Source organism: Otolemur garnettii, unplaced genomic scaffold (genome assembly GCF_000181295.1).
Source record: "Otolemur garnettii isolate 467f Iridium unplaced genomic scaffold, OtoGar3 scaffold00050, whole genome shotgun sequence".
Taxonomy (NCBI): domain Eukaryota; kingdom Metazoa; phylum Chordata; class Mammalia; order Primates; family Galagidae; genus Otolemur; species Otolemur garnettii.
In genome coordinates, this window is record NW_003852445.1 from 5290254 (window position 1) to 5303812 (window position 13559).

At 38.6% G+C, this 13559-nt stretch overlaps 1 protein-coding gene across 1 annotated transcript in view; it reads left to right on the forward strand.

The window, feature by feature from the left end:
- The first annotated feature begins 241 nt into the window (after positions 1 to 241).
- The window catches only part of FAM98B (family with sequence similarity 98 member B), a 34887-nt gene continuing 21569 nt past the window's right edge, over positions 242 to 13559 (forward strand). Inside the window, exons 1-3 of the mRNA XM_003791699.3 lie at positions 242 to 339; positions 11280 to 11425; positions 12681 to 12815. Coding sequence (XP_003791747.1) covers positions 269 to 339; positions 11280 to 11425; positions 12681 to 12815 — 352 coding nt within the window. The 5' untranslated portion in view covers positions 242 to 268. The remainder of the gene's footprint in view (positions 340 to 11279; positions 11426 to 12680; positions 12816 to 13559) is intronic.

The following is a 13559-nucleotide window of genomic DNA, read 5'->3' on the forward strand; positions in this document are numbered from 1 at the left end:
GAATCACGGTATTTGCTAAGGTTGATTTTTAACACACAGATAAAAGTCAGTATAAAAGGTCCTTTATTTATTTATTATCTAATTGTTTTAAAAATTGTTATTGTTACGTAAAGCGGGTGTACGCACTAGCAAGCATCCACTGCCTCCGGGCCAGGAACCTTTGAGTCCTCGGTCAGAGATGCCCTTAAAGCCAGACCGGAACCTTGGTGCGGTGACGCTGGTTTCCGGCGGGCTCCTTAAAGCACTGAACAGCTTCGGCCAAAAGACCATGAGAGGGCCGGAGCCAGGTCCCGAACCAACGATGGAGGGGGACGTGCTGGACACACTGGAGGCTCTGGGGTGAGTGTTCTTGGGGCTGTCTTTCCTCCGAAAACGTAACCTTTCTTTCCGCTTGGTTGCTGAGACCTCCTTCCCTCCGGTCTCCGTCGGGCCCGCCTGGCCCGGTGCAGGCCTACTTCCTCGCCTTGCTCCCTCCGGCGCCGACAGAGTTAAGCGGGAGGCGGGAAAGAAATCCGTTTTGGGGGGTGGAGCAGGGCTGGAGAGCTGGGCGCGTGGCCCCCTCATCCAAACTTCTTTCCTTAAAACTGCGGCGGGAACGCGCGGGCGGGCGCGGAGAGGCCGGGTCGGCACTGTGGCCGCAGGTGATATTTATGTTGACGGAGATGTCACGCCCGGGGGCAGGTGCTGGAACCCGAACTTCTGCTGAGGACTCTTCACCTCCGAAAGTGTCCAACTTGTGGCAACCGAGGAGCGAATCTTTCATACCTCTTTGGCCGGAGAAAGTGTTTTAGTCAGTGCGAGCCCATTCATTCAACCATTTTATCTGTTCGCTAACAACATGTTTAATTCATTGGTACATAAGTATGTAAGTTTCCCTTAGGCAGGGGAAAATGGCACTTTTCAGATTACTATTAGTTTACGTAGTCGGGGAGGCTACAAAAGTCTACTGGTATTTGGAATTCAGGGGGATAAGTTATGTGAGAACTGGGATTGAGGTGGGGGAATACAGGCGTGGGAATCCATAATCTTTTCCTTAGCCTCATTCTGTTTTGTTTTGTTTTTTTTTTTTTTTTACCCCACAGGCCTTGTCCCTACCCAAATTTTGTTGCCTGTTTGTCTTTTGAACTCGTTTCTTTCTTTCTTTTGTTTTTGGAGACAGAGTCTCTCTCAGGCTGTCGTTCTGGGTAGAGTGCTGTAGCGTCACAGCTCACAGCAACCTCTAACTCTTGAGCTTAAAGGATTCTCTTGCCTCAGCCTCCCAAGTACCTGGGACTACAGGCGCCCTCCCCATCGCCTGGCTATTTTTTTTTTGGTTATTGCAGTTGACAATGTTGATTTAGCTGGCCCGGCTGGGTTCGAACCCGCTAGCCACGGTGTGGCAGGCGCCCTACCCACTGAGCTACAGGCGCCTCTCTTGAACTGGTTTTTTCTTCCTTTTCACCTTCCTCTTCTGCAGGTTAGCTCCTGGAAAACTGATGGCTTGTCTGTTTTGTTTGCTAATATATTCCTAGCAACACCCTAGAACAGGCTCTGTTACAATAAATAGTGGTTGAATGAATGAGTAAATAAATGAAGAATAGTACAAAGAGCAGAATGCACAGTGGTAAACATGGGACCAGATAGTTGAGAGTCAAAACATGCACATTAATTAAGGAGTTTGGAGTTATCTGCACAGTTGTTTACACTGCTGTGTGATGCAGTTTCTTGGTAGGGTAAGCCATGCCTTTGCAGTGTTAGGAAGTTCACTCTCCCCACCACCTGCTTTTTCCCTAACACTGCATTTGCACCTCTGTCACGAGTCTTTTTAGTTAGACCCTGATACCCAGTGTTACAGAGCTTTGCTCTTAGTACGTCCTGAGTATTTGTCAAGTGAAAGAACAGAACCACTGATTATTTAGGGGACATTTTTACTTCTGTAAAATCCTTAATTTGTTTTTGGGTAAGAAAGTGTCTTACATTTTATCTGTTGGCTGATCAAATTCTTCCTTAATTTGATCAAAGAAGTAACCAGAACAAAAATTAAAATTTTTAATAGAAAATTTTTAGTAGAAGTATTTAGGCCCCAAGTTGTTTGCACTCCTAAGTTATTCCAGGTGAGAATAGTGGGATCTCACAATTTATGAAACAGGAATAGATGATGCTTTTTTCCTCTTTGTTCATTAAACTTATTGTTCATATTATAGGTATATAGGAAAATGAAGTTTATTATAATCGTAGCTTTTAAGGAAAATTAGCTTCAGATTGTTCAATATGGAGAGCAAAACAGTTTATATGTTTAGAAGCATTTTTTCATAGTGTAACAATAAAATTTTAAGTCTGAAAACAATAGTTCATTTTTATTTCCAATATATAGTGTAATTAAGCACTGTGTTTTCAGATGAAGATTGTGAATAATGACTTTTCTATGGTGGATACCAATGAAGGTACTTCAGTTTGTCATGTAAAAGAAGAAATTAATGGGAGACAATAAAAGGGAACATCTCTTTGAAATAATAATTAAGTGATATAAATGAAAGTAGGCTGGAGTCACTCAGTTTTCTCTTCTGTGAAATGGGTGGGCTGGAGCAGATGATTTCGGAAGTCTCATTTTGTTCTCATAGTCTATGATTTTGTGCTGGCTGTGCATCAGAATTATGTATGAAATTTGTGAAAAATGTTCCAGTCTAGTAAATACCAGGGACTGACTGAATTGTAATTTTCAGATTGGCATGCATAGGTTCAGAAACATGAAGGGGAAGTTTATTTTAAATATTTATTGAGCACAACTGTATGTTGGACACTGTCCTGAGGAGTTAGTGGTGAGCAAAATAGATTTGGTTCTTGTTCCCGTGGAGTTTATGATATTGTGGAGAAACAGACAAGATCACACAAATAATTATAAACTGTAATAAATGCTTCAAAAGAAAAGAACAGGTGTTATAATGGGAGAATCTGTATGTAGTCTTAGGGGTTAGTGATAGATTGTTGAGGAGGTGACATTTGAGTTGAAATAGGAAGGATGAATAGAAGTTAACTGGTTGAGATTGGGTGGGAAAAGAGGACAAATATATCCTCACAGTGAAAAGAAAATATGATAAGTGGGGAGAACCATGCAGTATTAGAAAAACTGGAAGGAGGCTAATGTGGGTAGAATACAGAGTGCCTTAGTTGGTATTTATTGAGCACCAAAATGAAATGATAAACCTTGGAATTTGAATTGGATAGGGAAGAAAATGAAGATAGGAGGGAGCTAGTAAAGACAGAGCTGCAGATGGATCAATGAAATGGCCAGTAGTGATTATATCAAAGAATAATTGTAGGTGAGTGGTCAAAAGAAACCCCAAAACACCAACCTGGAAGGATCGACAGGAGGTTGTGGTTAGGGAGAGACATGTTTGAATTAGTGATTTTAGAGGTAGGGTAGTTCCGGGTGATGGGGTGGTTAATGACATGTAGAGAAAAAGGTTGGAATTAGAGCTGAGGGTATGCATTTGTATATAGGGACTTTGGAGAAACTCAGAGTTAATGGCAAGATGAGAGGAGAGAACTGAGCACAGGGAATGTTGGGGAGTGTCTACGAGAAAAGGTGGCAAATCTGACTGGTCTCAGCCTGAAGAAAGTAGGAGATCTGTATAAGATAATGAGGGAGCAATGATATGGCTGCTGTATTGGGGAACACGCAGGACAAAACCCCTCTTAACCTGATCTTGACAGATTTGAAAAAGTAAAAATACCTAAAGATGGAGGTGGTAGGGATAATCTGTCTTGAGAAAAGATAGGCGATATAGCAACATATCTAGGATGTTATGGATGGACCACATAGTGGAAGAGTTTGGGAAGCAGGGAGAGTTTCAGAGCTGGATGAGAGGCAAGGCCAATAGGGTGAGTAACAGACCAGGGAAAAGAAAGTGTCTTACATTTTATCTGTTGGCTGATGAAAATAGAAAACAGTATATTAGGCCGTGGCTGCCTTGTTGAGGAGAGTTTCCACAGGCCCTAATGGATTTGGATCACCCAGTTTGAAGTAGTGTTAACACCTGCATTTGTGATCCCAGGGGACAAAGCCATAGGGATGAAGAGGTCTAGAGGAGGTGATCCCAGTGTTTAGAGTAATAGTGCCACTGTCCAAATTGAAGAAAGAATATACGGAACAAACTAGGGGCATGGTGGTCTTAGTAAACAGCAGAAATAGCATTGAAAATCAAAGCAGTCATGAAATAAATATGGTAAACACTGAAGAGTTCTATTGTAGCATAAATAGACTTCTTAAATGTATGCCCTAATTTTTCATATTCTGCAAGAGAAGAGTGATGATAAATATTGAAAGATGTTTTGGTGAAAGTAAAAGCAGTGTTCAGGTACCATACTGTGTAAGGAGAGGTCCATGGACTGACATCATCATCATCTCCTGTGGAGGGGAAATGAACAATACCCGACCTCACTGCACTGTTTATGGTGGAAATTACACAGGAAATGTAACTTAGTACAAAAAAGCTCATAGTTATATTAAAAAACATGGAAGGACAATCTCAAACTAATAAATACAGTTACCTATGGCATGCAAAGTGTAATAGTCAAATTGAAAGAATTGGAGTGTCCATCACTTCAAGATTTATTTCTTTGTGTTAGGAACATTCTAATTCCACTCTTTTACATAAAATATACCATACCTATTGTTGACTGTTGTCGCTTTGTTGTGCTGTTAAATATTGTTCATTCCATCTACCTTACCATATTTTTGCACCCATTAACCATCTCCACTTTATCTGTCACCCCTTGTCTGCTAATTCTTCCCAGACTTGTAACCATCATTCTACTCTGTGTCTCTGTAAGATTAATTATTTTACGATATACCTCCCACATATGAATCAGAACATCTAAGATTCTCATCTGTGCTTGGCTTACTTTGCCTAACATTCTCCAGTTCTGTCCATGTTGTTGCAAATCACGGCACGGGATTTCATTCTTTCTCATGGCTGAATACAATAGTATTTAATTGTATATATGTATCTATTCACCCACTGATGGACACAGAGATTGATTCCAAATCTTGGCTATTATGAATAGTGCTACAATAAACATGGGAGTACAGAAGTGCAGATATCTTTTCAAAATACTGATTTCCATTTTTATTATTATATTATTATTTTGGATAAGTACCTAGCAGTGGGATTGCTAGGTTTATATGGTAGTTCTATTTTTAGTTTTTTGAGGAATGTCCATACTGTTTTCCATAGTGATTTACATAGTAATTTACATTCCCACCAGGAGGGTACTGAGTGCTTCCCTTTCTTTATATCCTTTCCAGTTTTTGTCATTGCCTCTTTGATAAAAGCCATTTTAACTGGGGTAAGATGATAATATCATTATAATTTATTTGCATTTCTCTAACAGTTAATGATGTTGAGTATTTTTTCATATACTTGTTGGCTGTTTCTGTGTCTTCTTTTGAGAAATGTCTGTTCAGATCTTTTGCTCATTTTTAATTGGGTTATTTGATTTTCCCTGTTGAGTTGTTGGTGCTCCTTATATATTCTGGTTATTACTCCCTTGTCAGTTGGGTAGTCTGCAAATACTTTCCCCCATTCTGTGGATTGTCTCCTTACTTTGTTTATTGTTTCCTTTGCTGTGCAGAAGCTTTTTAGCTTGATGTGGTCTCATTTGTCCAATTTTGGCTTGGCTGCCTGTGTTTTGAGGGTATTACTTAGGAAATCATTGCCCAGACTAATGTCCTGGAGCATTTCTTTAATGTTCTCTTTTAGAAGTTTCTTAGTTTCTGGTCTTAAAAAAAGTCTTTACTCCATTTTTGTTTATGGAGAAAAATAAGGGTCTAGTCTTTTTTTTTTCTTCTGCTTATGGGTACCTAATTTTCCCAGATCCATTTATTGGAAATTGCCCTTTTCCCATTGTATTTATGTTTGTTCATGGTACCTTTCTGTAAAATAAGTTCACTGTAGATGTATGGATTTATTTCTGTGTTCTTGATTCTGTTCCGTTGGTCTATGTGTCTATTTTTATGCCAGTACCATCCTGTTTTGGTTACTCCAGCTCTGTAGTTTAATTTGAAATCATGTAATATGATTCCTCCAATTTTGTTCTTTTTTTGGTCAGAATGATTTTGGCAGTTCAGGGTCTTTGCCATTCCATATAAATTTTGAGGTTATTTTTCTGATTCTGTGGAGAATGTCATTGGTATTTTGATGGAGATTGCATTGAATCTGTAGATTGTTTTGGGTATATGGACATTTTTAACAATATTGATTCTTTCAATCTGTGAGCATGAAATATCTTTCCATTTTGTTGTGTCCTCTTCAATTTCTTTAATAATGTTTATAGTTTTCATTGTGGAAATCTTTTATTTCTTTGGTAATGTTTATTCCTAGGTATTTTATTTTATTTATGGCTATTGTAAATGGGATTACTTTTTTTTTTTTCAGATTGCTTGCTGTTGGTATATAGAAATACTACTAATTTTTGTATGTTAATTTTGTATCTTGCATCTTTGACTCTATTAGTTCTAGTAGGTTTTTGTGGAGTCTTTGGGTTTCACTTGATAAAAGATTATATTGTCTGCAAACAAGAACAATTTAACTTCTTCCTTTCCAATTTGGATGCCTGTTCTTTCTCTTGTCTGATTGCTTTAGCTAGAACTTCCAGTACTCTTTTGAATAATGGTGGTGAAGGAGGCCTCCTTGTCTTGTTCAGATTTTAGAGGAAAATCTTTCAAATTTTTCCCATTCAATATAAGACTAGCCATGAGTCTATCATATATGGCTTTTATTATGTTGAGGTATGTTTCTTCTATACCCAGTGTTTGGAGAGTTGTTATCATGAAGTGATGTTGAATTTTTTGAATGCTTTTTCAGCATCAAGTGAAATGATCATGTGGTTTTTGTCCTTCATTCTGTTGATATGTTATATCACATTGATTGATTTGCATATGTTGAACCATCCTTGCATCCCTGAGATGAATCCTACTTAATCATGATAAAGAATCTTTTTAATGTGTCATTAAATTTGGGTTGCAAGTATTTTGCTGAGGATTTTTGCTTCTGTGTTCATCAGAGATAACTGGCTTATAGTTTTCTTTTTCTCTTATGTTTTTATCTGATTTTGGTATCAGGGTGATACAGGCCTCTTAGAATGAGTTTGGGAGTATTGCTTGCTCCTTGATTTTTTGGAATAGTTTAAGTAGGATTGGTATTACTTCTGAAATTCTTTTCTCTGCTTGGTGTAGTCTTTTGTTGAAGTATTTTATAATTCCTTCAATGGATATTTTATCTCTAAACTTTCTATTTGGTTTTTCTTTTTAAGATATCTATCCCTTTGGTAAGTTTCTCATTCATATCCTGAATTGATTTTCTGATTTCTTTGTATTGGTTTTCAGAGTTCTCTTTTATCTCAGCTATTTAAAATCAATAATTTGAATTCTTTATCTGGGACTTTGAATATATATTTTTTTGTTGTTAGAATCTAATTCTAGAGAATTACTATGTTCTTTTGGGGGTGTCACTATACCTTGTTTTTTCATAATACATGCTGTATTATTATGCTGATTTCTTTGGATCTGGAGGAACAGTTGTTTTTATTTTTAAATTTACTTTCTTTGGGGGCAGGAATTATTTTTCTTAAGGGACATTCGGCCTCTGGGTGTGTTTAGTGGCTAAGACTGCATGATTTCCTTGATTAAAGATAGCTTCAGTGTGGTAGCTTTCCGAAATGCCATTTGTAGTGGTGGTGTGCCACGCAGGGGAGCATGATCATGCCCTTCTGAGTAGCTGGGGTAGTGTGGGTGATGGTGGCAGCAGATGTCATGAGAAGCTCTGTTGTTCCCAAGGGCTGTGTATTTGTAATGGGCTATGTGTGTTGACTTCCAGGTAGTAGGTGGCTCTTGAAGATAGGAGCCAGCTGCAGTGGTAGCAGGAGGGTTTATGTCCAGTTTCTCTTTTTCTTTTTAGACAGAGTTTCACTTGGGGCCTTTGGTAGAGTACTGTGGCATCATAGCTCACAGCAACCTCCAGCTCTTAGTCTTAAGTGATTCTCTTGCCTCAGCCTCTAAGTAGCTGGGATTAAAGGTGCCTGCCACAATGCCCGGCTATTTTTAGAGATGAGGTCTTGCTCTGGCCCAGGCTGGTCTTGAACCTGTGAGCTCAGGCGATCCACCCACCTTAACCTCCCAGAGTGTAAGGAACAGGCGTGAGCCACCATGCCCAGCCTCCCAGTTAACAGAGAAATGCTTGGGTTTGGCTAGGGAACTCTTGATTGTCTAGGTCCTGAACTCTGTCTTGGAGTGGGGGGAGGTGAAACTGAGTAAAACTGGAATGGGCAAGCCTTTGCTTTGGCTTTTCAATGGTAGGTGCAGGTACCAACCATGAGAGGTTTGGCGATCTCCTTAGGCTCCTGGAGAAAGGCCCAGGTGAAGAGTGGAGTGACTGCTGCTGTGCCCAGGTCTCAGCATGGGAGTAAGGGGTGAGCCCATGCCATAGCCAAGTGAGCGGGAGTGGGACCTGCTTGTCTCCCTGACCTGGCAGGGTTTAACCACCAGCTTCTTTCCAGTCTGAAATGCTGCCCCAGGCTGTAAGACTTATTGCTCAGGTCAGCACCTTGCCTTCCAGGCAAATTTCTTCCTGCTCTGGTCCTGTCAAGTGGGGAAACCTGTTGTAGGATCTGTGGCAACAACCCACCCTAAACTTGTTTTTCAGTTCTGGCTATGGAAGCCCCTCCCCTGCTTGATAACCTAGATCTTCAATCCCTAGCTGAGTCTCTCTAAAGCCAGTGGCTGCTACCACTGCCAGCTTGCAGGATCCTGCACAGCTTGGTATGAGCTAGGATGGAAAATGCAATCCTTCTCTTGGTACCCAGGTCTAGGAAAGTACACAGGCCGCTTCACAGAGTCATTTCTTCTCATAGTCACCTGATTGCTCCCTGGGTTACTTCTAGTACTTAGGAAGGTTAGGGTGCTCTCCCGTGCACTGCTTTGCCTCAGTGGGAAGGGGGTTGCAGAGAGATGTTCTCCCTCCCATGTTTGAGACCCTGCTACATAAGGCTGCCTGCCCATCTCTTTTTGCTGCCTACTCACCTCTTTCCCAGTAGCTGAAATTTTCTTTCACTTTTCTGTTGAACTCTTGTGTTCCTTCTTGGATAAATGTTCAAAATGCAAATCTCTACCCATTATTTTGCTTCTTCCATGTGAGTAAGGCATGCTATTTTGGAAAAAAGAAACTAAGAATTTTCATTGTAAGAGAAAATAGATAAAAATATAAAACAAAATAAGTAAAATAAATAAATAAACAAATAAACCCTAACAACTCTAAATCCAAATTGGAATAGCAATATGAGCTTCTGATGTGGTTTCTTTTTCTTTCTTTCTTTTTTCCTCAACAGAGTTTCACTGTGTTGCCCTCAGTAGAGTGCTGTAGAGTCACACTCACAGCAACCTCAAACTCCTGGGCTTATGCAATTCTCTTGCCTCAGCCTCCCAAGTAGCTGGGACTACAGGCACCTGCTACAACCCCAGCTATTTTTTGGTTTCAGTTGTCATTGTTTTTTAGCGGGCCTGGGCTGGGCTTGAACCCACCAGCCTCGGTGTATGTGGCCAACGCCCTATTCACTGAGCTGTGGGCACCAAGCCCTGATGTGGTTTCTTTTAAAAAGGCATAGAAACAGTGACCAACCTTTAGTACCAGATCATGTGCTCTGAACACCATTAAAAAGAAATTGGCTCTGTGGAGGAATGTGTGATTACATGTCTAGGGCAGGAATGTGTCATAGAAAACAAGGAAAGTATTTGCAGAATACTGGAGGCAAGTCAAAGGCTTGTCAGCCTACATGAATGGGATCCTACTAGCCAGAGTTAGAACAATGTGGGTGTCAAAAGGAAAATAAATGTAGTGAATTAGATATCTATGAATCTACAGTGTTATTTTTAACGCTTGATTTCAGAAAGAACCGTAAAAGTAAAAGTATCTAATTCACTTAAGATTATATGTAAAGTAATATTAGTACCTCTGTAAGTTGACCACCCTAGGGACTGTAACAAACTGGTCAACATATGGAGGTGATTAATATAAGGATTTAGGCCTACTGTACTGACACGTGTGGTGTATCTCCAGTCTATGAAAATTAGGTCAACTTAAGGTGATCAATGTAGAGAAATGGTCAACTATGGAGGTTCTACTGTATTTTGAAAATTTAAATTTTTGATCAAATAAAATTTGTAGAATTTTTTTTTTTTTTTGGAGACAGAGCCTCTACCTGTCGCCCTGGGTAGAGTGCTGTGTCATCACAGCTCACAGCAACCTCCAACTCCTGGGCTTAAGAGATTCTTTTGCCTCAGCCTCCCAAGTAGCTTGGACTACGGGCCCTTGCTACAATGCCTGGCTCTTTTTGGTTGTAGTTGTCATTCTTGTTTGGCAGACCCAGGCTGGATTCGAACCCACCAGCTCTGGTATATGGGACTGGAGCCTGATACAAGTGCCAAGCTGAGCTGTAGATCCCAAGCCTTAAATTTGTAGAATTTTTGTTTTTGCAGTTTTTGGCCATGGCTGGGTTTGAACCCGCCACCTCCGGTGTGTGTGGCCAGCGCCTTTCTCCTTTGAGCCACAGGTGCTGCCTAAATTTGTAGAATTTTTAAAAGTATAAAAATAAATGGTTTAGGGTGAAGTGCTCCCAAAAGTTCTTTTCTGCTTTAGTTTTTTTATTTGAAATTTGCATCTGTACTTTTCTTGCTATAATTTTTATTCTTGTAACTAACATAAGATTATTAAATTTTATACTACATTTAGCTTTGTATTATAATTTTTTTTTTTTGAGACAGCCTGAAGCTACAGGTGCCCGCCACAACACCTGGCTGTTTTTGTTTTTTTTTGGTTGTAGTTATCATTGTTTGGTAGGCCTGGACTGGATTCGAACCCGCCAGCTCTGGTATATGTGGCTGGCGCCTTAGCCACTTCAGCTACAGGTGCTGAGCCTGTATTATAATATTAATCTTAAAAGAGGTAGATAATTTTACTGTAAAATATTGAAGTATAGGAAAAAAAGCCAAATGTTAGTTATATAGAGCAAATCAGTAAACTATTTCTGTAAAAAGCCATATATTAAACATCTCAGGCTTTGTTGGCTATTCTGATGTCACCTCTACCACTGCAGTGTGAAAAAGGCCATATACAGTCTGTAAATTAATACTTTATTGGCTATGTTCCAATAAAATTTTATTTACAAAAACAGGTAGCAGGCCTTGATACAGGGTATTGAGCTTTCTTGTTTGTTTTTTTTTTTTGACCTTTCTTTCTTTTTCCTAGGTATAAGGGACCACTGTTAGAAGAGCAGGCCCTTACCAAGGCAGCAGAGGGTGGACTGTCTTCACCAGAATTTTCAGAGCTCTGTGTTTGGTTAGGCTCTCAAATAAAATCATTATGCAACTTGGAAGAAAGTATCACTTCAGCTGGTATTGCCACTGTGTTTTACTTATTTTTCTGTTTAATGGTAAAATGTATAGATGATTTTTGATTTGTAGTATTGTCAACAAGTGTGTCTACTGTACAAAGAAAAATCACTAGCATTACAAAGAACTTCAGTATGCAACATTAACAATTTTTGATGTTATATTAATCCAAAATTGATGTTTAAATTTGCCGTAAAGTTAAAGCAATTATTATTTATCTACAGTCCTAACCTCAGTATTGTTCTTGAGAAAAGGTAGAGTCTGAATTTGCTGATAGTTTAATTTTTGAATGCTGTTCATGTTGAATTAAGGTGTTCTTTTTTTTCTTTAATACAAGTGATCCCAAATTAAAATTGTATTCCCAAGCCTGTAACTAAGGACATAGATCACATAGGAATTTTATAAAACAACAAAATAACTCCTCCATGCTTAGATAATAGCTCATCAAGCTTATTTACTTGTAATTCATCACCATCTTGGTAACTGGAGTCCTTGTGGCTCTTTGTAGATTTTCAGGTAATTCAATAAAATGTAAACTTAAAAATTATTGGGCATTCGTTAGGGGACTAAGTAGCTTTTTTTTTTTTTCCCGTTTTAAAGAGATGGTATCTCACTGTGTGGCTTGACTCAAACTCTCAGGTTCAAGTTATCTTCCTGCCTGAGTCCAGAGTAGCTGGGACAAGTGTGAGCCCTGGAGCCGCCTATCCTTATGTTTAAATTGGTTTTTTTCATGCCAAATTTAATAGAATTCACTTGAAACAAAGTAAAATAATCTGAATTCCAAGCATATGACACAAATTCCTACATAATTATATTATGAATAGAGAATAGCAGTGAGATGTAATTAAATGATTGCATTTATTATCTGAATATTTAGAAGTGGATCATTTGCATGAAGCCAATTAATAATTGGAGCCATAATAATGCTTTAAATATTTCAGTTGCTAACATATTACTAGTTTATCTAACTTTATGGAGAGTCCGTTGGAAGAGATTTGTTAGGAATTTAAATATAAAAATATTTAAAGCCTCATGACTAGATACTTATGTTCTTAAATTGGTATCTGTGTTTTAAAATTTGTGTTGACTTTAGGTATGTACAAAGTTTTTGGTTACCTTTAAGCTTTGCAGTAATACATCTAAGTATTTAATTCGAAAGTAAAAATTTAGAATTAAATATAAACTAGTAGTAGATTTTATAGCATTAGTTTATATGGTAAATACTTAGTAAATGTTTTATGATTTTTCTTTTTTAAAGGGGGAGATGATCTAGAGAGCTTCCAACTTGAGATAAGTGGTTTTTTAAAAGAAATGGCATGTCCATATTCTGTACTTATATCAGGAGATATTAAAGACCGTTTAAAAAAGAAGGAGGACTGTTTGAAACTTCTATGTAAGTTACCTTTCCTTGACATTTAAATGCATGTGTTTAATCTGTTTTTTGTTATTTTCAAATCAAGATTTATGTGGTTTCATGAATGAAGCATTAGACATTTTATATTAAAAATGTTTTAATAGGCTCGGCGCCTGTGGCTCAAGTGGCTAAGGCGCCAGCCACATACACCTAAGGTGGCGGGTTCGAATCCCCAGCCCGGGCCTGCCAAACTAACAATGATGGCTGCAACCAAAAAAAAACAAATGGCCAGGCGTTGTGGCGGGCGCCTGTAGTCCCAGCTACTTGGGAGGCTGAGACAGGAGACTCGCTTGAGACCAGGAGTTGGAGGTTGCTGTGAGCGTGATGCTATGGCACTCTACCCAGGGGGATAGCTTGAGGCTCCGTCTCAAAAAAAAAAAATGTTTTAATATTTGACTTAAAATATGAAGATTTCTCAGAGAAGTTTATGTAATATACTAGAATATAAATTCTACTAGTATACCCACTAACACTAGTGATTTATTTGGCTAGTATAGATTGCCCTTTGCGATTTATGTAGTAATTTAGAAATTTTTTCATCACTTAATTTATCTCTAAGTATTAGTGACTATATGGCTAAAGTTGATGATCTACAAAGTTCTATTTACTCTTAAAACTCTGAAACTAGGCCACTAAGTGGAGTATTAGGTCTTGTTTTTATTATAGTGATAGGCATTACATGATAGTTTGTTCAAAAATATTTATTTATTTATTTATTTATTT